Below are 25,421 nucleotides of genomic sequence, written 5' to 3' on the forward strand. Positions count from 1 at the left end.
CACAAAAGAAGGATAATTCAGTCTTCAATGAACTTCATATGCATGTTTTTGGAATGTGGCAGGAAGCTGCAGTACCTGGAGAAAAAAAAACAGCACAGGTAGTGAAAATGCGAACGCCACACAAGAAGGCATGGGTTGAGATTCGAACCCATTACCTCAGAACTGTGCGGCAGACTTGCTCACCATTAAGCTCTATTGTGTTTTGATCATTAAAAAAACAGTGAAAGGCGGCTTAATAACTGGAAGTGCTACCAGAGTTCCACTTTGACAAAAAAAAGAAGTGTTAAATACAAAAATGTGTTACATGCAAAAAAAAGTGTTAAATACACGAGTTGAAAAATGGTCCAAATAACGGGCAAAGTTGCAGCATAACTCAGAGTGAATTAATGTTGTCTTCCAAATCATCCATGTGGAGCTCTGCCTTGCTCATTCCATCAGCTGTTGGTTGAGCTCGTGCCTGCGATGATGTCATAGCCAGTGAGGGTCATGTGTGGGATGAGCGGTTGAGAATATAATTGGGACTGTAATTTAATATAGAATTATTGTTATAAGTCTGTATTTTTTAAGAAACTGAAGCAATAAATGAATCTGTATTGCGATAAAAAAAAAAAATCTGATTTATTATAAATAGATGTTTCGGTCTTCTAGGTTGGGCTTAAGATAAAATAAAGTCAAATGAAATATCAATGAAAATTAAACACAGTTTTTATTATCTACTTCAATTAGCTAGAGTTGTTAGTTTACTAAACAATTCGGCTTGCAATCTTTTAAGCATTTACTACATCAACTTTTCTGCCAAATTCCACCAAACAAGTGGAGCATAAACATTAGTCAGTCAATCATAAATCAGATTACAACAATAATTTAATTGACCAAATTCTCAACAATCAAATTAATCCATTAATGCTTGTCTTCAGTTTCAATCCAATTTTCAACCTGAGTGATCAAATAAGAAACTTTCATCAAAGGTAACAATTACTAAAAATGTCTCCCTTTCTTGCATCTAAATGTTGAACGTTCTTGTGTCTTGTCTGCATTAAAGTCGGGATCATCCAGGCTTCACTAATGAACATCCAAACAAAGAACTTCAACTTCAATTGAGTGCTGGAGCATGAAATATATCTTTACCTGAATTTAAATAATTAGTAATGACGTTCACTCACACACAAACAGGAAACAATTCACAGACCCTGTCCTAATTTTTTTACTGTGTTGAAATGTAGCTACACGCACGCACGCGCACACGCACACAGACAGTCCCACTGCGGGAGTGAATCATATGCCGCCGCTTCTCCAATCATTTCCTGGACAGAAATAGCAACGTGTCATTCAATCAGGACATTATAGGATGTTTAAAATGGGGTAAATGAAGCTGAGAGTCTTTTGAAACCGGGTCATTGATAATTAAACAGCTGAATATGAGATTAATTAACAGCATGCGTGCGCGCGCGTATGTGCGCGCGCGCGTGTGTTTGATTTGAAACGGGGCGGTTGGTTCACGCTGGGAAAGATTGACAGCAACGGCAGCGCTCTTGACTGTGAGGAGGGGGAGATAGGGGGAGGAGGATGAAAGGAGGCGAAAGACGAGCGTGATGAAGTGGAAAAGCTGATTGTTGCCGGGCGCCATGCGCACGTCGTCGTTTTGTGTGTCACGATGTGTGCGTGCGAGTTCTTAGCTTTTGCCTGTTTTGTCAAGCAAGACTCGCGCTCTCTCTCACTTTCCAATCCTTTCCCACCAGAGCTTGTTGAGTGTCGGACTGATATGCTGCTCTTCCCCTGCAAATCTAATTGGAGACGGGCTTTCATAGGCATGACATGGAGATGAGTTGCCAAATCCTTTCGGGCCCTCGGCACTGCACACTGACGCAGCAGGACGATCCCTGACAGTCTTTATGGCTCAGTTGAAAAGAACTGGGAAGTACAACTTCCAAAGTCCGACCTCAAAGTGTTCCAAATGGATGGATTGCAACGTTAATAATGGCGGCGAATATTTGCTTTGTTTGTGACGAGGCATTTATTCCAAAGAAGCAGCCCCAAGGAAAGGGAGGAGGTTGCTCACTATCCGCAATTAGTTGGACTCCGATTCCAGCGCAGGGGCGGGGGTGCGAGTGTTGGGACGCGGCCTGTGTGTCGCAGCAGTGGCTGGAAAACGGCGTTGGTGTGTGACTTACGGAAGTCGGACGGCCGTGGCATCTACCCCATTACTATCTCCTTATTTGAAAACCCAACCGAAAAGCATTGGCACAAACATCCGAGTCGCAAATTTTCTACTTTATAAACTCACAAATTTTGTTTTTTCTTGCACATTTTCGACTTTATAAAGTGGCAAATTTGTGAGTTTTTTTTCTCTAAATATTTCCCCCATTCTCAAATTTCTTTTTTTTTTTATATGTGGCCCTAATACGCCATCGTATAGCAGAGAATTTAATAAAGTTAATACAATTTTCATGTTACATTTAGGGCTGTCAAAATTAAAGCGTTAAAATAAAATAAACTCAGTTAAGATGCATAACTTTAAAGTAATTTGCGCATGTTGCAGAGCCTAATTCAAATAGCCTATATGTTGCATGCCTTTGGCATATCTTTTTTTTTTTTCTAACACAGATGCTGCAGTTAGGCTTTGGGCCAGAGATGGCAGTCATGAGTAAAAAGCAGTGAAAGCAGTGACAAACAGCACAAAGTTTCTTTAAAATATTTATATAGGCAACAGAGGCTTCAAAAAAAATAAATCAAACCATTGTCCTTGTTGTCACGACTGAATATGCTGAGACATATTTTGTTTTAAAATAATACTAACTATATTTATAGTATCATTTCATATGTATCTGTGGCCAGAAAGCAAAGTGTATAGTACCTGTGCAGTCAAAGAATGGGGCACCGCTGTTGCTGATAGCCTCTCAAAATATCCACACACCTTATTCTGAACGTTACCTCTTTTTTGTGCCCCTCCCATTATTCCATGACAATTATGCCATGTTAATGTGGTTCAAAAAAAAAAAAATCAAAACCCAATACAGGGTCTCAGTCTTTCCATTGTAGCGTGCCATAATTTTTTTTGCGATGGCTTCGTTGCTCTGTGAACCTTAGTATGTCACTGGTTAACCATTTATGCAAATGAAGGCATTCAAGTTTTGATATAGTGGGGGAGGAGTGACCTTGGGTCCCAGCACTTTAGCCCCAACTATATTTCTAACTTTAAAACTATGTTTGACTTTGAGTTGCATTCAATTGTATTGAAGACGCAATGGTTGAATTTTCTAATTTTCAAAAAAAAGGCAGCATACGTGAGGACAATTGCTAGAAGCAAAGGATGAAAGACAAAACGTTATTTTATTTAACGGGTGTGTCCTGGCTTCACTACAACTGCATGCAGTTGGGGTGGCGAAGCCCAGCGGGATAACAACACCAGTGGTCTACCTCGGAGTTTGGCGATGACAGCCAGAGGTTTGGCTCACTAAAGCTAACTGTGGTTGGTCGCGCAACATCCGCACAAAAACGGAATAATGCGTATCCCCGTCTGCACGTTCAGCACGTCAAGACTGTACTGAGCGCACTGAAACTTAAAAGCCACGTTTGATGTCACTTGTTAAGACGTGAGAAAGAAGTGGTGGCAAGATGTAAGAGAATTTTTATCAGGAAGAACCACAGAAGTGACAGAACTTTAATTGGTCACAACCTGCTTCATGGAAGTGTAGACTTGAAAGTACATCAGTGGCACCGCCCTCCTTCTGACCTTCAACCTGTTTTTAGCTCAATTGTGTCGTCGGGCCCCAAAACGAGGGCCACCCTGCAAAATACTATGGATAAAAAACGTTTTGAAACTTCCAACCAACATAAACATGCTAATTCATTATTCCAATTTAACTGGGTTGATTTACTTGTACTGTTATCATGTCATGTATTAATTGCAACCGTATTATTTTTAGCTATATTTAAGAAAGTCAACGATAAAATATTCACCAGAAAGATGTGTTATAGCAAACACAGACAACTTGTGTTAACATTTAGCACATACAAGTGGAGCCTGGGAGTTAAAAGATAATAACAGAAGCAAGTTTGAGTGTTTGTATTCGTCATAGTGCTGGGAAATTAAAATTTAATTGCCAAATTAATAATATGGCACAATAAAGAGATTTCAGTCGGGTCCTCGCACCTCCGTGCTCGAGCCCTTAATATAGTTCCTTGCCTGAACATCAATCACAAACAATTTACTCTTGAAAGCTAAATGAGGTCTTTTCAAGTTCAATAGTCCAAATAATGTTCTTAAGGCAGCGCTCTTTGTGTGTGAAGAATTAATTATCAGACTGCTTTATATTCTTGTATTATTCTGTTATGTTGACCTATTTGAAAATCTAAACTATCTATATTCTTATATGTATGTATTTTTTACACACAAATTAGAAGTTATTCTTCAATTTTATTGTTCCAGTTTCTCAAAAAAAAACATTATAATACAGGATTTATATATATTTTTTGTTATGTTTTTTTTAACACATGAGAACACGAGCAGGAGATTTAAGACGATCATGACCATAAAGCGTTTCAATAAATTTTATTCTTTAAAATATCATATCTATGAGTTTGTTTTTTGTCGAACATGAACTGTATTGTCCGAACATCTATTACAATTTACAGATGAACGTTAAATGAGGTCTTTTGAAATTTAATAAGCCAAAATAATGCTCTTTGAAATTGTTTAATGTTTCTATGTGCAATAAAATCATACTCCGGTAGTTTAACACTCCGGTTTTGCTGCCGATTGAAACTCTAGGAATATATATTTAAAAAAAAATAAGAACATTCCGCAGCCTTATTTTCTTTTCTTTATTGAAAGACAAAGAAACATATAAAAAATGGAATTTACATTCATTTATTTATTGGGAGCAATGATTGGCGATTGGAGTGTTTTCGGTTTACGAATATTTTTGCAATATGTTTTATTCATGTTTTTGTTGTGTCGAGCAAGTAACCATTGATTTTTTCAAGAACATCCCAACCTAGCTGGTCCCAGCTTTCACGCCATAAACTTTCAACTTTTCAGCTCTGAAGCCAAGTATGTATTGTGTAGGCAAATAAGGTAAAACTGTTGTTTGGATCTTTCTGACTTGCGCAGGTGGTATCACAATATTTACAACAACAAAAAACTTGCTGGACATTCATCTGTCACACTGAGCCATCGGGAGACTTTAGAGCACGACAGGCTCAAAATCACGACACCGCAATAATCCGGTCAGGATGAGACGAAGGAGTGCATTAAAAGGCGTGCATGGAACAGATCGCTATCACAGTTCCGGTCTTTGATGTGCTGATGAAAAGGACGCGCGGGATCAAGCCAAGTATACTTGTGAAAGTGAGATGAACGAGCTGCGCAACCAGAACAATGGCTTTCTTTCTTTTCTTTCTTTTCCGTGTGCCATTCATCAGCCACTTGCAAGGCTGACTTTGTCTTTTAGCACAATGTCATCCCGCTATTCACGAAGCAACAGTACACTCTGCATTCATCTCATGTTGACGCTACACTAAGTTGGAAGACAGAAAACACCAATGTCTACCCGGGATCACCTACCTCCAGGGCACTTTTCACATTGTATTAGCAACAGCATCGACGCTAACATTACTGTCCAAATTAGCATTGTTGTTGAGTGTCGTTCAAGTTTGATACATTTGTTTGTTTCGCAATAACCTATGGCTTATTTTCCACATGAATTCAACCCAACTCACTCAGGAAAAATGAGGGAGCTGGAAAATGCAGCGAAATGGTAGATGGGCTCTTAACTGTGCTCTATAGGATTCCCACATTCGTGACATGAACTAATGAAGCCGTGGGACGTGATGCAAAAAAATGAAGCATCCAGAGGAAATGGATAGTGGCAATAGGGGAGACGGTCAGAAGTACCAAAGGAAGAAAAATGTCACTGGTGCCATTTGAGTAGTGTATAAAAATTAAAGAGCAATAATGAGGTTGAAAAGAGAACACCGGATAAGATGAACCCTTGTAATCTGAGAAGGAGTGGATGAAGTAAGTGGCGCCCTTACGATCCCACTGAAAGGCAAATTCTGTTCTCACGAGTTATTACACCACTCGGCTCTCTTTTGAGACAATCAGGGGGAAAAAAAGCGATCGCGTGAAAACAGTGAGGACTTAAGGGGCTGAGCTGGTAATGGCGAAAGTAAGTGAGTAGGTGAGAGGAAATGAAAAGGCAGCCGAAGGAGGTGCGTGTGCGTTCGTGTATGTGTGTGCGCAACATCACTCTCGCTCAACATGTCACCGAGAGAAAATACATAAAGGTCAGCTGCGACAAGACTATTGATCCCGCAGGACAATTACAATGGCTAAATCACAGTGAGGAAGCGCTGCGGCGTATACTGGATAGACAAATGGACATTTAATCATGCACTCGTACCCAAACTCATTTGATCTGCTTGTACCTGCGACCTTCTCTCACTATTTTCCCAGAGCTTGTGATCATAGGTGAAGGCGGGAACGTCATGGAGAGCATCTCCTTTTGGATTGGCACACGCATAACGTGCTTACATTCCTTCACCTGGAGAGATGCAACCTAACACATATTCATTTTCGTTCTGAGGCAAGTCTCGTTTCGTGTGTTTATGGCAATTTGGTGACCAAAAATAGACGAGATTTTAGACGAGCTAAAAGGAGGTCTAATTTGAGGCGTAGGTGATGTGGTGTGATTTTGGTGGATTTGATTAAGGTGCAGGCAGACATGTAACAAATGAAGTGTGACAGGAAATGTCACACTGAAATTATGAGTCAACGGTTTAAGAAGTTTATGGAGATGAGTAGGGAGAGACCGATTATCAGCCGGGCCGATTATCGGTGCCAATATTTTGCATTTTGACAAATATCGGCATCTGCTTTTTTACGAATCTGAAGGCCAATTAAAGCGAGTAAGCCCTGGATGCAGAGCGCAGTTCGCTTCAATGTCGAAGGACCTAAACGTTTGACTCCGCCCACACGGATTTTTGACCTCAATGTGGCTTGTTTCTTTCTTTGTTGTTAAACTTAACCATAACAATAACCCTATATATATATATATATATATATATATATATATATATATATATATATATATATATATATATATATATATATATAATGATTACAGTATGTTTTGAACACTTTATTGATAAACAAAAATTCAAAACTGACCGAAACCCAAATACTAACCTCAACTGTCCAGGGATGCGCTATCTGCTGGGGACATGTAGTACTGCACTCCCACTTCGAGGCTCCATAATGTGTTTTTAAAGAAAATAACTTTACATCATAAGATGGTGCATCGTTAAATCTGCAAATTTAGTTGGGGGAAAAAATGTTTAAATCATTTTGAAAAATCGGAGTGGGCGGAGTCAAACGTTCACCGTACGTGGAGGCACGCCTCGAACTGCACTCTGCAGCCAGAGCTACTTGATTAAAGCTGGAGAGTTGAGAATGCTTACGACCGTAGTGAATTTGGGGTTTTCATTAGGATTTGTAAGAAGTTCACAGAAATTTTTTTACTTTTAGTTTTTTACTAAAAAACAAAATTCGCTACGTTTGCATGCATTTGTCGTTTTTCATTTAGGAATTTATTTACATTTCTACATTACTTAATAAAAGATTATGCTGACTCTGGGAACTCCCTACACTTTTTATTTTTAAAATAAATTTTTTTTGTTAAAATTAAGAAATTATGTTGAAATTTTGGAGAACTTTATTTGCAGTAGAAAACTTTGGGAAGTTATTTATCTGCTTAGTTTTTAATATAGTTTACACATGGTGATGACCCTGCAATTTTTAAAATCATTTTCAAACAAAGCTGTCTATTCTTTATGCATTTAAAATTAAAAGAAAAACATTCAAAGTATTAAAAATTTAAAAAGTTGTTGCTTAATGGCATTTCAACAAAGTATTTTTTTTTAAATTTTGACGCAAATATTTTCTCTTTTACTGCAAATGAATACTGGCTTGAAATATCGGTTATTAGCCTCTTTCACTACTAATAATCGGTATCGTGATCAGCCCTGGGAAAAAAAAGCATATTGGGCTATCACTAGAAAATAATAGGAACTGGAATCTCTCTGTTTTTGGTGTACTGTACTGTAATAGCAGGTACAGTAGTGAAGGAGCTGGAAAAGGTGGTGTCCAAGGGGGAGTCGATGGGAGAATTTTCGTTTACATTAACAAATTGCTTCTTGGCCCAGAGTAAACTTTGTTTTATACAAAGACAAAAGCCTCAATAAGAAAAACTCTCAAAGACCGACGGAGAAAAGTGATCTCACAGTAGATGTAAATCATGCATTAACTCACCCTCAATCTGCTGGTCCACCCCCCCCCCCCCCCCCACCACCACCTTTTTTCCACACTGCCAATCCTTTCACCCTCTCTTGACACTGCAGTGTTGGCGCCTCATTACTGTGAAAAGTAGGTAGCAGATCATTTCTGTCCCTGTGGCAGAAAAGGGGAGAAGAAAAAAAAAACGGGAAGTAGGGGGTCCGATGTGATGTATTGTTCCTGATGAGCGCTCACTCTCCTGCATGATTCACGAGTATGACTGACTGTCCTCGTCCATGCATGCATGCATGCATGCTATGCACACACGTGCATGCGTGAACTTCAGCATTTTATTGTATATGAGTGCAGCCGATTAAACCAATGAGTGTTTAAAGCTGCTTTTGCACCTCTGTAACCACATTTAATTTAATTTTTTTATTTACCATTTTCTTGCATTATACCTTGATATTTCGCGGGTTTTTCAGAGATGATCACCCCCCTCCCCACCCACCTGCCTACCCGTGCCACTCCCCCACCTCTTCTGTATTTACTGTATTCTTTATTTATGCTGCTATTTTTCTTATTATATTTACTAAGTTAACAAGTGTTTAAAATGGTGGGGACTGTGTGGTGACTTCGTTTTGGCTCAATAGATGCATAAATCGCCCCATGAAACAAAACATTATTATTATTTTTTTTTTTAACAACCACTACTTTGAGGAAATTCACCTATCACGGGTAGGCATGGAACGCAACACCCGCGAAAAGTGAGGGAACTCTTTACAGCGTTGTTCTGGATAGATGAACAAAGATATTGCTGGCCCTGGGCCAAAACCTCGTACGTCCAAAATAGTCACATTTTAGGAGACCCCAAAAAATGGCATGTTTGTTTAACCATTAACATTGCATCATTAAAGAGAGACCAGGTAGTGGTATCGGGCAGATACCCAGCCTTATTTCAAGGTATCGGCCCTCGCAGCGGCCTCTTGTGGCCATTTGGCAATCAGGAACTAGAAATGAGAAGAATCGAAAATTGCCATAGGTCTTCCTTTAAAATCATGTCATAAAAAAAAAAAATCATCTGTCATTTTTGTAGGGGAGGAATTTTATGTATCCAAACTATTAGTGGTATCGGTGCTTGGTATCGGTGACTACTCAAGAGTTAAGTATCTTGAGTATTAGTCTGGGGAAAAATAGTATTGAATATCCCTTGTAAAATGATAGATTTCCCATGATGCCCCAATGAAATCCATCCAGTTTTCATTAGCACTCCAAATGTATTAATGTACCTCATTAAGCTACCTGAGAAAGAATATTATATATGCTGGATGACATTAAGTTGTGCAGGTCTACTTCATGAAGTGTGCATTGTCGTGCTGCATATAATAAGCTTTGGGCAAAAAAAAAGCCTGGTATTTCTAACTATTTTCAATTTTCTAGGAAGGCTGCAGTTGCTGAATCCCTTTATTCAAAGCATTCATCTTAACAATTCATTTTATTTGTATAGCGCTTCTCAAAGCCCTTAAAGGCACTTCATCTTCCATTTTTTTTATGTCGGTGCATGCGTACAAAAGTGCGCGCGCACCCTGTGTAGACACTCCTTCACACATGCGGAGTATATCTTCATAAGCGCACTCCACAAAGACGCCGTTTGCGTCCTTGGTGTGCAGAACAGCGAAAACAGCAGTCAGTGTTGTAGCTCCAGTCGTCACCCTCTGTCACACAGCGGACCCCTGACATGATGCCGCTCTTATTACAGCCCCTCTGCCATGTCGCCTCCAGTCACTTACACCTCATGAATAATCCATCTCGACTCCCGCGTCCTGATGAGTCGCTTGGCGCTTTTGACATGGATGGCTGACCCTGCCCTGATTCAAAGCACCAGACGGCGCTTCCTTCTCCTCACACTCTCTCCTCGGAAAACCCCCTCAGTGGTGCTGTGTTGACGACATGGAGTCATTTGACCCTAAAATAGCAGCTTCAGAACACTATTGATGTTTCACTGACGGCAAACTGACTGCCTGTGTCATTGCCTAGGGTTACTTAAGGCTTTTTTTTTTTAAGGTGAACCTGTTGTGACTATTTCAGTTCTGACCTTGTGTTTGTCGGTGTCGCACTTCAAAATGTACAAAATGAGTGTGCTTGTAAATGAAGTGCTATAGTTTAGAATGGCATGTGGTCCGAACAATATGTTGGGCTTATTAAACCCCTTTGCCTACCTTTCTTGAGCCAAGGCACTGATTTTACAAACAATATCAGAAAAAGTATTCATGCCCTCCTTAGCTTAATCCCAGAAGGTTCATGTCATATTTCCGTGTTTGTCTTGTCTTACCTGCTGCTGACCTTGATGCTATTGGGAATTATTTGAGTTGCTGCCCCATTGGAAATGTTGCAAGTGACAGATCTGGTGTCAATGGCATTATAATTTAATATCATTTTGTGCCATATATGTAAAAGCTTTTTGTATATACAGATGCCGCGGGGCGCGTCTGGCCAGCTGGTGACAAAAAGTAGTCTAGATTTTTGACTGGCAAAAAGCAGGTCTAAATGGTGGCACGGGTGGTGTAGTGCGATTTTGGTGTATTTGATCGAGGTGCTAGACTTACGTTGGGCACGAAAATAGGGCCACTCTTTCCATCCACTTTGTGTTGAATATTTAACACTTCCAAGAGCAGCAGCATCACCTTTTGTTTTGACCTAGTGTGTGATTGACAAGAAGTGGATACGTAGGTTCATTGTACTGTCTGCCATTAAGTGAAAGACTATTTGTCACTATCTGTCAATGGCATGGATAGATGAAGATTCGCTATTTATAGTAAATACAATTCAACCTCCTGAGACATAAAATATGACATGTAAATTGGGTATGTTCTTTAAAATCCTTGTAAATCAATTAATTGATGATTATGCCTATCCATAGTTGTGATGGATTTTTTTTTGGAATCGATTTTGAACGGAAATGTGCAGAAATCTGTGGGAGGATGTGCATCATTTGAAGAACATGAAAAATTGACATGCATTGGTGTCTCTAGCACAGTAAGTATATCAGCTTTGTGTTCAACTAAACAGGCCCAGAAACTAAACACATTTGTGAGTAAACTGACACCAGATCATTACAGCACGCTGTGTATACATTTTGTGACGTAATGTGCCAAAAAGCAAAATACATACATTTTTATGATGAATAATGTCGAATATACTTTGATATTATCACGACAAATAGGAACCACGTGTTACTGAGGCATCATGTGTCATAATTATCCGTCTTCTACTTGCCCTCTCGCGCTGTTTGACTTTGTTGGCTAATTGGCTCTCTGTCTCTCGTTTCCAGGACGACAACTCCATGTTTTTCCAGTTCGGCCCGTCGATCGAGCAGCAGGCCTCGGTCATGCTGAATATCATGGAGGAGTATGACTGGTACATCTTCTCCATAGTGACCTCATACTACCCGGGCTACCAGGACTTTGTCAATAAGGTGACTAAACAGTTGTAGCATGCTAATGTATGTGTTGGCAGAAAACACGGTAGGTAGGTATGCTAGCTGTCTGCTACATTATCATCACAGTGAATGTTTTGTCTTTGGAAATGAATATCAGTTCAGGACAGGTTGAGGTCAGTGAGTAATATTAGTTCCTCGAAGGAACATTTGCTTTTGAACTAAGAGATTCACTTAGCTGTTATTATCTGTCACTTTGGAGCACTTTACAGAAGCGCTTTCACTTCTTGTGCTTCCCCTCAGCTGTAGAACCTGCTGACTTGTCAAAATGGGCATGCTTTTTTTCACATCCCCCCCCCCACACACACACACACACACACATATTTTGTAATGTTTCTGAGTTGATATATAAATGATGAAGCGGTTCCATACAAAGGCAACCAAAGCAGAGGACCTGATTGTTTGGGTTCAAACCATCATTTCAAGCTTTTAAAAAAGATAAGGTTGGCAGACTGATGTAAATGAGCCGCGTGTAACATTTTCTGATTGCTTTAATGGAAAAAGCAGAGCGGCTGAACATTTCGGGGGGGGGGGGGGGCTGGGGGTGGGGTGGGGGGCTGGGGGTGGGGTGGGGGGGGGGCTGGGGGTGGGGTGGGGGTGGTTCTAAATGGAGTTGCTCACTAAGGCTGGAGGCTTCTTATCTCCCGGGCCGAGCAAAGACTCTTTTAAGGCATATGAGACCCAGAGTAATGCAGAACACCCGCATTACACTTGATACTTGCAGAACACAGAAAGTTAGACTTACAGTTGAGTTTGAAAGCAAAATATGCATAATACATACATACAGTACAACTTCCTCTGTTGAGTATTTTGCTGAAGTCGGCAACAATCCAAAACTTTCCACGATAAAGAAAACAAACTATACTGTAAGCTACTAACAGGTCAAGAGAACATCTTTAACCTATTTCCTCTAGCAAATATTAAGAAGTTTACATATCCGCTGCAAACACATTTAGCTGAAAATTTAAGACATTTTGTGGTTGGTCTTTGCAAGACAAGACTTGAGGACATTTTGATTGAACGCCTACCAAAAAGGATTTGAAGAAAAATGATAAAACTGGTGGCCAATTTAATCCACCATGACATGGTATGTTTACTCTGGTTTCCGGTGACATTAAATTAAAAGCAGGTTGCATTTCATCTTGGCTTGCAGCTATGTTGATCGGAATACACATATGCACAAATTGATTGAATACCGGTCAATATGCATTGAGGATCAAGTAGAAGGCGAAGCTCCTTGTGAGATGCGATGATGATGGCAATCAATGGCATGCTTCTCAACATTGGCTGCCTGATAGATGTGCAGTTGCCAAAGCAGCAGTTTTATCAGAACTGGACAAATGCTCTTCATAAAAAGAAGAGGGGAAAAAAAGAGGAACGGTTCCATTGCAACTGTATGGCCCTGAAAAAGTGTCCTGGAAAAGAGACCACATAAGGTGGAACCAGGCTGTTTCGGGGGGGATAAAAATTTGAAATATCGCGAAATTGACGTGATGACATAATGCGTAAATACGTCTTTGTGTCTATTTGGACGTACATGAGTCGCTCGCTGCTGCATATAAACAATGTCGGAGCGTGTGAGGCTGTGAGCTGCAGCCAGTTCTGTCGGCAAAGTAGGAATTATGAAAAAAAACAAAACAGGCGGTGGTTGGATAATACTGAAGTGGTCGTGTATTGTTTGGCCAAGATAAACAATCCGCGGTGGTTTATTTACCATGACCGGTAAGTCGCCTCATAGTTGACGTGACTTTGTGATGCTAATCGGCCGCTAAGCTAACGTGCTCTTGACGAGACGACATGCGCGTTGCTGTTGCGCAGCGGCATAAATTTGCGTTATTCGTACCCGCGAGTAATGTCTACTAGCAATCACGGCATTTTTTCCCGATCCTCTTATTGACCATTCAGAGGCATTCACGGCAAAATAACGCTCACAGAAGGCTTGCCGGTTACGGCAAAAATAATCACTGCCTCAACATTTGAAGGGGGATTTTTTTTTTCCAACAATACACTTGCCTGCGATTTAAAGAGCATGACGCCACAGACTGGCTGCTACCATATAATTTTATTTTTATGCTTCTCTAACATTAGGACCAACCACTCAGGAGAAAATAATGGACTGTCTTGACTTATTCAATTTGCCACTGACTTCTGAAGGTTTGTTTTCGTTGTATTTGCTAAGTAAATGTGCTTTATGTGCTTTAAGCAGTCACGCTACAATTAGACCTCACAGGGTAAACACTACCTGGCCTGTTTCTATTTCCATTTCATTCCATTACGGTTGCTATATTTGCACTTTGTTTACATTCCAATTGTAGAAAAAAGGTGGCTTAAATATCGTACTGCAATAAAAGTTCTATTATTCCAAAGCACCAATCACGAATCTATTGTTCAGTAATTATTACCAATATCGTCACCGCAAATTTCTTTGAAATATCGTGATATAATTTTTAGGCAATATCACCCACCCCTGGCTCACAGTACAGTACATTAATTCAATTTGATCATTTTTGCAGAGACCAAACTGAGGTTTTGCAGTCTGTAAGACAGGGATGTCCAAATGTTTTCGTCCGAGGGCCGCGTACGGAAAAATTGAAGGATGCAAGGGCCACTTTGATTAGATTTTTTAAAATTTGAACTTATACCAAAATCTGTTAATCAAGCAGTTGCATATTGTTTATATATTAGTCTTTTGAAAAACGGCTACCTGAACAGAAGCAAATAGTTTAGGATATTACAAGATTTTGGGGTGGCCAGAGACCCTGCAACCCACCAGAAAATATCTGCCCCTCCACTGAATAACTGTTGAATCCCATCTTTACATTCACAACCAAAACAAGAGTAATCTGTTGAAAGCTGACCATTTTTAAAGCAGTAACTTATGATCCATTCATGTGATATGTTCACAATTTGAACCTTGACAAAGAGTAGAAAGTGGAGACATGTTACGTGTTAAATTGATTTTTTTCTATGTGCACGTTATGAAAAGCTCTAGAGTATACAAAACTAATTTATTAGTAGCTAATGTAATTTTTAGTATATGCCGCAGGGCCGCTTAAAATTGGACAGTGGGCCACAAATGGCCCCCCGGGCCATAGTTTGGACACCCTGCTTTAAGACATACAAATTATGTATCCGTCTTATATTTCAAGGTCCGCAGCACCATTGACAATAGCTTTGTGGGCTGGGAGCTGGAGGAAGTCCTCCTGCTGGACATGTCAGTGGACGACGGCGACTCCAAAATCCAGAACCAACTAAAAAAACTGCAAAGTCCGGTAATCCTGCTCTACTGCACGAAGGAGGAGGCCAGCACCATCTTCGAGGTGGCTCACTCTGTGGGTCTCACTGGTTACGGCTTCACATGGATCGTCCCCTCATTGGTGGCTGGAGATGCAGACTACGTGCCCTCTCTTTTCCCTACAGGTAAACATCATGTCCGCTCAATTGTCATCTGTATTTATGGATGGCATCCATTGAACTCCTATAGGGAAACAAATTAAAACAGAGATCACATTACCTTTATATTTTATGGTGACCCAGATGAAATCCTCTCCAATTGTGTTGAATACAATAAGTATAATAAAAGTCACAAGCAAAGTCAGCTGTGCACTCTACAACAATGTTATGGTTGAAAAAGTGACTGTATGTGTACAATTTGGCCAAGCACAAAAGAAGGCAGTGCTTCATTAATTGTCATTCTTTGTTGGTGCTTTTAACTGCACTCATGTGCCTTATCTGTTAATTGCACAGTCCCTACATACCTCAGCACATCTTTACTCACTATTGAAGCTTTTCTACTGGCAAAACCAGATAGGCCAGCCGGGATTCAATTAAACCGAGTTAGCTCAGTTGTTATCTAGTTGACCGCTGCTATTTGCGGGGTAGAGTTACAGGGCTGGTCCGTGAATAGCGAGAACCCGTGTATATTTGATGTCCATTGATATGCACTGGAGCAATTATTTTTTTTTTAACCAAAAACATTTATAATATTATTTCCAGGAAAAATGGGTGTGGACTCCCCCAACCCACCAAAAACAAAAGTTTTTGAATAGAATATAATAATAAAATATTGGGAGGGAAAAAATCCACGTATGTCTGGGTCGACTGTACTCCACAATCTTCACTTTCCTTGCAGCACTCAGTCTTCTCTGGAGTAAAAAAACTGTATTTTTACCGCAGTCGACAGAAGTAAATACAGGACGTTTATTTCTCCTCCAATATTATTGTTTGTCACCAATTTTTTTTAACTGAAAGTTTTAGTGTGTCATATATTGCAGTATTGTTTTGAAATGGAAAGCTGACCCAAACAACTAATAATGACATAATAACTCAAAAAATAATAGGCTCATGTTTTCATGGCTTTGTTTTGCATAGTCAAGTTTGCAAGTCAGTTTGAGATTATTATTATTTTTGATGGAGGGTGGGGTTCCTTTAGAAATTCAAGGACACATTAATTATACTTTCATATACAATATAAGCAAAACGGAGACTGACAAGCAGCCGTGAACACCAAGCTGGGCTCAAAGTGCATCTGTTTCCACTGAATTTGAAAGGTGGAAATAAAATGCAAACCAGCCAAGGACCATAACCCCCCAAATGCTCTGGTTTATGGGTGAGAGAAATGCATGCAGACATCAGTGGTTCCTCATGCTTGGATGGCCAAGCATAACAAAATGAGCTGAGGGCTAAACCACAGTCTCCGTGTTCAAAATGTTTTTCATGAAGCAAAATCCATCCGTTTTTATCCATCTCAGGGGGGTTGGCCATTTTGCTACTTGCTGTCACTGAAGATGACATCACAGTTGCTCAGGGCTCAGGCAAGGACCGATCACATCTCACCTGTTTTCTGAAGCTGAGCTGTGATTGGTTGTTACTTTAGACCTGGGCAACTGTGATGTCATTTTCATTCAGCAGCAAGTGGCAAAATGGCCGTCTTCTGATATTGATAAAAACGGCTGGATTTTGCTGCTTAACTCATATTCCACTAACGCAATATTAACCAGAATACTGTATTTAGACTTGTGGGGCTACATGAAAGATATTATTGGGGGGGGTCAATAAATTATGCCTGAATCATCTTACATCATGTCCTTTCCCCACCCAGGGCTGATCTCGGTATCGTACGACGAGTGGGATTACAACATCGAAGCCAGGGTGCGTGATGCAGTCGCCGTCATTGCCACGGCGACGTCCACCATGATACTGGATCGGGGGCCTCACACCCTGATTAAATCCAGTTGCTTCGGGACCCTTGACAAGAAGAACATCAACACTGGCCACTCCAAGGAAATACTCAGGTTGGCAAGGGTTTGATTATCTTGCATACCATCTCCGCTACTCGGATTAAATTATAATGCGTACGTCACATACAGTTGACAATGTAATGATTTGTGGTATAAACAAATATGTTGCTCCACGAAGCATTTTTCAAACTGCAGTATTAGACTTTTCATTTCAAAATAAAATGTGATCACATTGTCTTGCACCGAGCAGCAATGTAAGATGATCAATAACAGGTGAAATCATAAAAGTCGGAGCCGAAGTCCAGCAGAAATAAATCATCGTCGGAGTTTCGCTGCCTGAAGCGCATTTAACAATCGATGCAGTGCGGCAGCAACACGCGTGCACTTCACCAAGACCTTTAATACAAACACGTGGACGGACGCCACACCCAAGGAGAGTGTGTTAAACAGGACAATGAAACCTTTTAACTGCAGATAGAGAAACACTTACTGGGAGACAAAAAGCATTCTTTGTTCCCCGCCCGTGAACATCCTTGTTTTGCCTTATGGCACATTACGGAAAAGCAGGAGCACTGCTCTTCAATAATTCATCCCAGTTTAAATTCATGGCCAATGTTTTTACTCTTCATGTTAAACACTATTTTCAATTTACACTGCAGGACAAGCACATTTGTAAAAAAAAAAGAAGACAAAATCAAAATTCGTGCAATGCATTTATAGAATTTTTTTTTTACTTTAGCCTTTAGACAAGACAGTTTTTTTTTTAAACGAACGCTTGGACTCACTGATGCAATACTTCATTCTGTTTGCCTTTGCGAGTTAACTCTGCTGTCTTTCATCCCACATTTCCTCATTTATTGCCGTTGTAGTTTGACGAATGTGGAAAAAGTGAAAATATGATAAAACTTCCTATGCCCTTAGAGCACGCATGTTGAAGTTGATGTATTAATATAAATACCCCCCCCCCCCACACACACACACACTTATAATAACGGAACCATCCTTTCACAGCAGTACTAAGATAACAATAACACCACAAACATGAATATTTCAGTCCCCAAAGGGCACTGTGCAACTTGGGGTGTGCGCTCAATCATCCTTTATGTTGCGCGTGCGTGTGCATGTGGTGTGTGTAAGAGAACGAATGCTATCGGGGGAGTTCTTTCAAGCAACCATTCCATTCAACTTAATCTCAATTCGACTGAGTGTCGGTATAGAATTTTGATCTTGGTGTTAACCTCGGGGGACACACCATTACACACACTCATGCACAATCTAATGCGGTTAAAGTAGCTCAACCTAGCTTTTTTTGGGGGGGGGGGGTCTTTCTTGTGTACCAGCCAGAATGTGCATGCAATAAATGTGGTATTTCCAGTGTTGTGCCACACAGAATGCTCACACACAAACACACGCACACACATTCACCCTGAGAGACAAAAGCAATAATAAGGCCATATGTCTGCGCACGGTGCAGCGGGATAGCTACAGGCCACAGTGGGCTGCATGCATAGCGCATTAGCATGCCATCCTGTCAGTGGTGATTGACGAAGACGGGAGGCCCCTGTGAGTCATGCACTCAAATGAGTTTAGGGGCTACTTGACCTTATGGGGCAAACACACACAATAAGTATACACGGAATGAGCCAGGCACACAACAGAACCATGCTAAATACAGATACTGTAAAAAAAATAAAAATAAAATAACAGAGGCCACTTGTTATCTCAGGCCCGACAGAGATGAGAAAATGTGCTCCAAGTGGTTTTGGATGAGGCGCTAAGGGCTTTTCTAGGGACGGAGGTTCAGTGAAAGAGGTGTTTGCATGTGTTATTCTTATTTTCATTTGTTAATGCTGTGAGTGTATATGTGAACATGACTGCTGACACATTAACGCGCAGCTGTGACGTGTAAGTGTAATATTCTGTCATAAATGCTTATGTTTGGATTGTTGCTGAATGTATTTACCGTTGAGTACTTGCAGATCGATTTGCATGTTTATTTGGCAACTCTGAAATCTATCTAGGACTACAGAAATCAGATAATAGTTACTGTTGAAAAGCAGAAATTCCCAGCATTTCTACAATTTTAAATAAAAAGATTAATTTATTATTGGTCAAAATTAGTTATAGATCAATTTGATCATAATGATCACCTCTGCGGATTTATTTTTTTATTTTTTGCTGTACTAGATTAAAGTGTAATTGCACATCCACTACAGTAGGTGGCAGTACCGCTCTCATTGTCAGAGTATGCACTGGGAGTATAAACAATGTTAATAAAGTTTTTCAACAGAGCTATAATGTTATTAAGGATGCAATGTTATGCAGTGGTGTTAGCAATGTTAAGGACAATTTTTTTTTTTTTGTCGCCGCGAAGAGTTGGGGCCGTCAAATATTTTAGTCTTCCTTCTTCATAGGCGAACCTGAAAATAATGAAGAAGCAATGTATTATAAGGAAAAAGAACCCCAGTCTTTCCCCTGTCTCTCTACTGCCGCCTTTCCTGTCAATCACACTCTTTTGATTGCAGAAAATGACACTTGCCATAATGTGGTCAAACAGACATGAATATGAAGTGGAGTCTATGTTTTTTTTTTTAAACCTTGGCAGACATCTGCACTCCATTTAGTGTTACAATACTTGAGATTTCGGTTAAGAAAATGGATGGATGGATAGTTGTCAAAATGACCTTGCCTTTCTTACTGTCAGATTTTCAAAGTGCTCTTGGATTGAATTGCATCATATTTTCTAGGCGGACTATAAATATATATAAATGGATATCTACGACTTGTTTTCTAATAATGTCCACAGATTTGTCCATTCATTTGATTTAATAATAAAATAATTCAATTGTAAAGAGTCTTTATGGCACCCTGTATATTCAGAGAAGTAGACAGCTTGGCCGTTTTTTTACCCCGCTGTCTGCGTGTACAAAGTGGCGGTGAGCTTAAAGCTAAGAAGACAATCTTCACTGCGGGCCACGAGAGGCGTGCGCTGCCTCTCCCGTGCTCGTCTCTGCTTATGTCACCTCTTAAAGTATTTCCTCCTGCGGCGGCTGCAGCATGGCAGCGTTATTGCATTCCTCAATGGCCACAATAAAAGTGGCTGTCTGATAAATCTTGCCTCTGTTTATTAGTGAGCCAGCAAGCCAAAGCATTGCACTTTTGGGCACGTAGAGCCCCAATGAACTCAGAGAGTTTTTTTTTTTTTTACATGCAAGTGGGTCAAAGGATCAGTTTGATTGGCAGCTACACACGTCAATCTCAATTCCCCCCCCCCCCCCATTTTGCATACACAGTACAGATATTCTTTATACGCTCATTTTAATGATGCTGAAATGTTTAATCAGTAAGCCGATACACATCACGTCTTCAACCATCCTTCCGTTCTATAAATACGATGCATTATTATTATTATATATCTATACATTGTGAAGAGGCAGGATTAGGGTGTATTTCAGGGCTGCTCAGTGAGCTCTGGACAAATCCTCACGAGGTGCCTTTAATGCCACCAACGTAAACAATTGTTCATGTGGCCTTTACTGGGATTCACGTGTGTTATTGCACCTTTCACTGTTTTTATTGATTTGGCCCACAATTGGTTGAAAGAGTGTTATGTGGGAGTAGATCAGGAGCCACACTGATGTATTGGGGCTAATTAAAGCTTTTTATTATTATTATTATTATTATTATTATTATTATTACTATTATCCATCCATTTTCCAAACCATTTATTTCTCACAAGGGGCGCAGGGGTGCTGGAGCCTATCCCAGCCGTCTACGGGCAGTAGGCGGGGTACACTCGAATCTGGTTATTAGTATAATTATTATTATATTAATAATTTATTAATATAATTATTATAATAATAATAATAATATTTATTATTATTATTATTAATGTTATTATTTGTTTATACAAACACTATTGTGTTAATATCTGCAATTAACCAATGTGTGTACATCTGTTTTTTAAGTGTTTCACAGCAACATATTGATGTACAAGTGAGGACATATACATGTAAATGGCTGACTACGATAAACGGATACTTAAAATCTGCATCAGAATAATTCATGTTAATGCAATCCACACCATCCAATATTGACCTGCATGCATAGGCAGACCTTTGGTTTCAGTCCAAATAGGCCTTTGCTGTCTTTATTACAGTTTTTCTTGAAAAGTACGCCTTGCAAATGAATTTTGAATCAGGTCCGACGTCATCCTTTAAACCATTCTCTCACCAATGTGAAAGATAAACATAACTGAAGCAACCAGAGGAAGGAAAAATACCGATGTCACTAGACAAGCTAATAGGCCAATTTTTGGTGAATCTGAAATCTGACTCTGCATTTAATGTTTACCAAGATTTCACTTTGCATAAATCATCTGTAGGAGGAAGAATACGTAATTGGTGTCAAAACGTTTAATTTGCCATAATTATCCTTGAGCTGTTTTCGAAACCGAGTAGTTAGGCCGGACTTCTATTCTAATGACACCTGCGGCAGCAAATGTGCTGGCAGATGCAGCCAAGTCGTTAGTGCGTCAAGTTGTGTTGATCACTTTAAACTGCTTTCACTCATCTTTCCTTGCTTCCATTTGTGATATATTGTATGGTCAAATTCAAATCATGCTTTATTACTTTTGCTGTCGGGTGCGTGCAAGTCTAAGTCTCTCAAAACATGTTTAAGTATTCTTTGGGTGTAGAAATGTGCTGCCAGTAGCGGCAATTAGTGGAGGCTTTTTAGGAGTTTAGTAGTTTTTTTTTTGTGCTTTAAAAGAAATGCAGAATAATTTGAATTTCATGTACCGACTGAAAATAGACGGTATGAATATTTGATGCTGTATGCTACGGAAGGTGTGTGTTGGCATGTTAAAGCTTGGCTCAGTTTGAAATGAGCGAGGTGCCCGTGTTACGTCACCCCTCCTGTTCGCACCACAGGTTGCTGTTTGATGTCTGCAGCTTACCTGGGCCCCTCCCAGTGCCCCACAACTAACATGCAGCACCAGCGGACTCGTATTAAATGCTCTCAACTGGAAGCCGTGCCTTACATCACGAACCAATTTATGCAGCACATCATTAAATATTTTACTTCTTTTCATTTCATTTTTCAATTTCAGCCACGGCTGCGATAAAAGCATTTGATGCTCTTTGTGTAAAGTATTACAACCTGTAGTTTTTCACACTCAAGTGTCAGCTGCAGCTTTAGTCAAGGTTTTTTTTCGGGTGTCTTGTGACAATTTATTGTGCCAAGGAACCTCACTGTCAAACCAATCCAGAACATTGGTTGTCTTCCTATTTGTTCAAATGTAGAAAATTAAATGCTGAATATGAACGTAAAAAGTAGGGCCCGGGCCGATATTAGTTTTTTTCCCGTTTTTTTTATATTAACACATTACAACATAAGACAACAGTCATACATCCACCACGCAAAAAAACCAGCTGATTTTTGCAGACTTTTTTCTTTGTTGTTAACAAAAACACTAAAAGACAAAGTTGTAAAATAGTCAAAATGTTTTGCCTGCAATTTTTATGTCCAGGACATAGAAATGAAATTCCTTTGTCTGTGATGAAAAGTTACAACCGGCCAATTATCGTTACACCATTTATCCTAACAAGGCTATAACAGGGAGAACACACAAGCCCCACGCATGAGTGCAAAAGCCGAGATTGAAATTCCCAAACCTCATTTTGTGAGGCAGACATGCTAACCTCTAGGCCCACTTTGCCGTGCTGCCCCCGCAGTATAACACCACATTCCAAAATGAGTTCAACATTTAAAGTAATTTTGTAACATATTTCTCCCATGTTATTGTGCTCGTATGACGTTACGTGACTATATTTGCACACAAGCCCCTTTGAGACCACCTGTTGCCCCCCTCCTACCTCGGACCTAATTAGTTTAGCGCTTGTGGCTCAGCTGTGATATTGCACACCAATGCACTCTATTCTCATCGATCCAAACCTGATTGACTCGGTATGTTCATGTGTGTGTGTGTGCCAGTCTCCACGCAGACTGTATACACGCTGTATGTCAGTTTAACATCCCTGCATTGCAGCGACAGACTGTGTGCTTTTTTTTAGGGGGGGGGGGGGGTGCAGTCTGCAATAAAAGGCAGAAATCAACATGAGTCACCACGCTGAAGATATTTAAGCTGTAAGGTTGTCTCTATTCCCCCTCGCAGCCATGCAGTGAACAGTTGGTGGGTGAAGCGTGCGCAAACACAGCGCGTGACTGCGATTGAACCGCGTGAGATTCTGTTAGTAGCTCATCCCAGTTGCTTTTTTTTTTCTTCTTCTTCTTCTATTTCCAGTCAAGTCAGAGGGGAACGCCGACATGAGAAGGGATCAAACAGCTGATAAAAGCTTCGTCGATAGTATGGGCTCCAAACATGAGAAAACACGGCAAGCTCTCCGAGTCCCAGCATGCATCAGTAAAGGCGTGGGTTAAACAATGGCCTTGAATTCTATTGATGAGTGATTTGGGACGCTTCTCTGAGGTGAATCGCAGGGATTGATCTGACAGCGAGAGACGTCACGAGATAGCAAGTAAACACTCAGGATTATATACGGTAAAAAAAAACAAACAGATACGCCTCTCATCCGCTGAGATTACAGTTCCCATGGCAACACAGCTGATGGTTGTGGTTGCCCTAGCAACGCATTACATGACATTATGCTGAAGTATACGAGGCGTCCCCTCCCTTTCCATGCGTTGCAGTTGTGCGCATAACAATCATTTATCAAGCGTGCGTACTCACAGGCGTGTACGTAAGGCATGCATACGAACATCCCCACGCAATGTGTGGCATTTATCAGTTTGGACTTTCTCAAACAGGTACAGTATATCAAACTATATTTTTTAATTCTCTCACGTCATATTTCTTTTATTGGTAAAACCTACAATAACTGTTCCAAAAAAAGTCCTTGGTCAAGTACCTAAAAAAAGTTTACTTTATCTAAAGAGATATTGGACTCATTTAGCCATTTTCAGCAGTAATAAGTTAATATTTTGTCTCTACTTCATTATTTTTCATGTCCAAATTAATACTTTTAAAAACAAATTTTTCACTTACTGTCAACTGAAAATGATGTCACAAGTGCTCAGAGTTTAGGTAACAACCAACCACAGCTCACCTGTGCGGTTCATAAACTGAGCCATACAGAAGAAGAAAGTCAAACCGTAGTTTACTTAATTACACAATTCTTAGTGACTTTTTTTTAAATCTTGTACTCAACAAATATTTCATATATTAAAAACAAAAAAAGTAAAACTAATAAAAACTGAACTACAATTAAGCATTAAAAATAAAAACTAATAATATTTAATAAATCTGCTCTTAAAACTAACTAAAACTGAACTGAATTTTAAAAAACGAAAGTAAAAAATAAAATAGAAACTAATAACAATGAAAAATCTAAAAGACGCCCGCAGCATTGAGACATGAACTTGAATTTTCATGACACATTTTACATACTTATTTTTCTAATTATTCAAATTTGGTAAAGTTTTTAACAATGATCTTCTTTGTGGTGTGTTTCATTTACATGCCATATGTGTTTTCACTTTGCAAGGACAGTTGAATCAGTACATTTAACAGTGTTTTTTTCTTCATTTTTTTTAACCACCTCTGACATGCACATGTCGCACAGTGCTCACATGGTAGATGTTAGCAACAGGTCCTTTAAGGAGGCTTATCCCATCATGTGTGCACCAATAATTGTGTTGGCACAACAAAGTGTGAATCCTCCACTCCACCATGTGTGCGCGTGAGAGGTGTGTTATTAATAAAGCCACAGACGTTTTACTCAGAGCCACTCAGTGTTCCAGTGGGAGGTACTTGTGATTAAATCTTTGGCCTTTTGTTCATCTCTTTTTAATAGATTTATTGTCTTGTGTTTGTCTTTTCACACTTGAAGATGATGGGCTCATACATTTAGTACTCCTTGTATGCAGACAAGATATTTATTTCTCCGGTGGATTGTGTTCCGAAGCAGAACGTCTCCATGGTGACGGCGGCCCACAGTTTGCGACGAGGAAGAGTGAGGGACAGAGCGCGGTGGGTGGGTGGGGGTTTCGCTGGGTGGGGGTGGGGGGTGGTGTTTAGTGGCTGGGGTGCGGTTGTTGGTAGAAAAAGAACAAGATGTGCACTTGTTGAGACGCGTTTGCCCATATGAGTCCTCACAGGAGGTTCATACGCTTGCCCTCTTTTTCAAGTTTCACCTTTTGCCCTTGACTCTGTTGGAATCGTGTCCTTGAGCTATTTCTATTTTCTCCCCACTCCATCACTGTTCTTGACCACCAATCTGTGTTGTGCCTTTATCTAACCTTCACAGAGAGTTCACCGCTTTTAACGTAGTGTCAAGATGAACATGGAAGAAACACAAAAGTGAGAGTGAGTTGTCCAGAACATACTCTA

At 40.0% G+C, this 25,421-nt stretch overlaps 1 protein-coding gene across 6 annotated transcripts in view; it reads left to right on the forward strand.

Annotated features, from left to right (window-relative positions):
- Positions 1-25,421, forward strand: part of grin2bb (glutamate receptor, ionotropic, N-methyl D-aspartate 2B, genome duplicate b) — a 95,679-nt gene that overhangs the window by 48,532 nt on the left and 21,726 nt on the right. For all 6 annotated transcript variants that reach the window (XM_086082191.1, XM_086082192.1, XM_086082193.1 and 3 more), the window contains 3 exons: positions 11,607-11,750; positions 14,921-15,191; positions 16,873-17,065. In XM_086082191.1, coding sequence (XP_085938317.1) covers positions 11,607-11,750; positions 14,921-15,191; positions 16,873-17,065 — 608 coding nt within the window. The remainder of the gene's footprint in view (positions 1-11,606; positions 11,751-14,920; positions 15,192-16,872; positions 17,066-25,421) is intronic.

Source organism: Leptonotus elevatus, chromosome 8, assembly GCF_054856555.1.
Source record: "Leptonotus elevatus isolate MCC_2025b chromosome 8, RoL_Lele_1.0, whole genome shotgun sequence".
Lineage (NCBI taxonomy): Eukaryota > Metazoa > Chordata > Actinopteri > Syngnathiformes > Syngnathidae > Leptonotus > Leptonotus elevatus.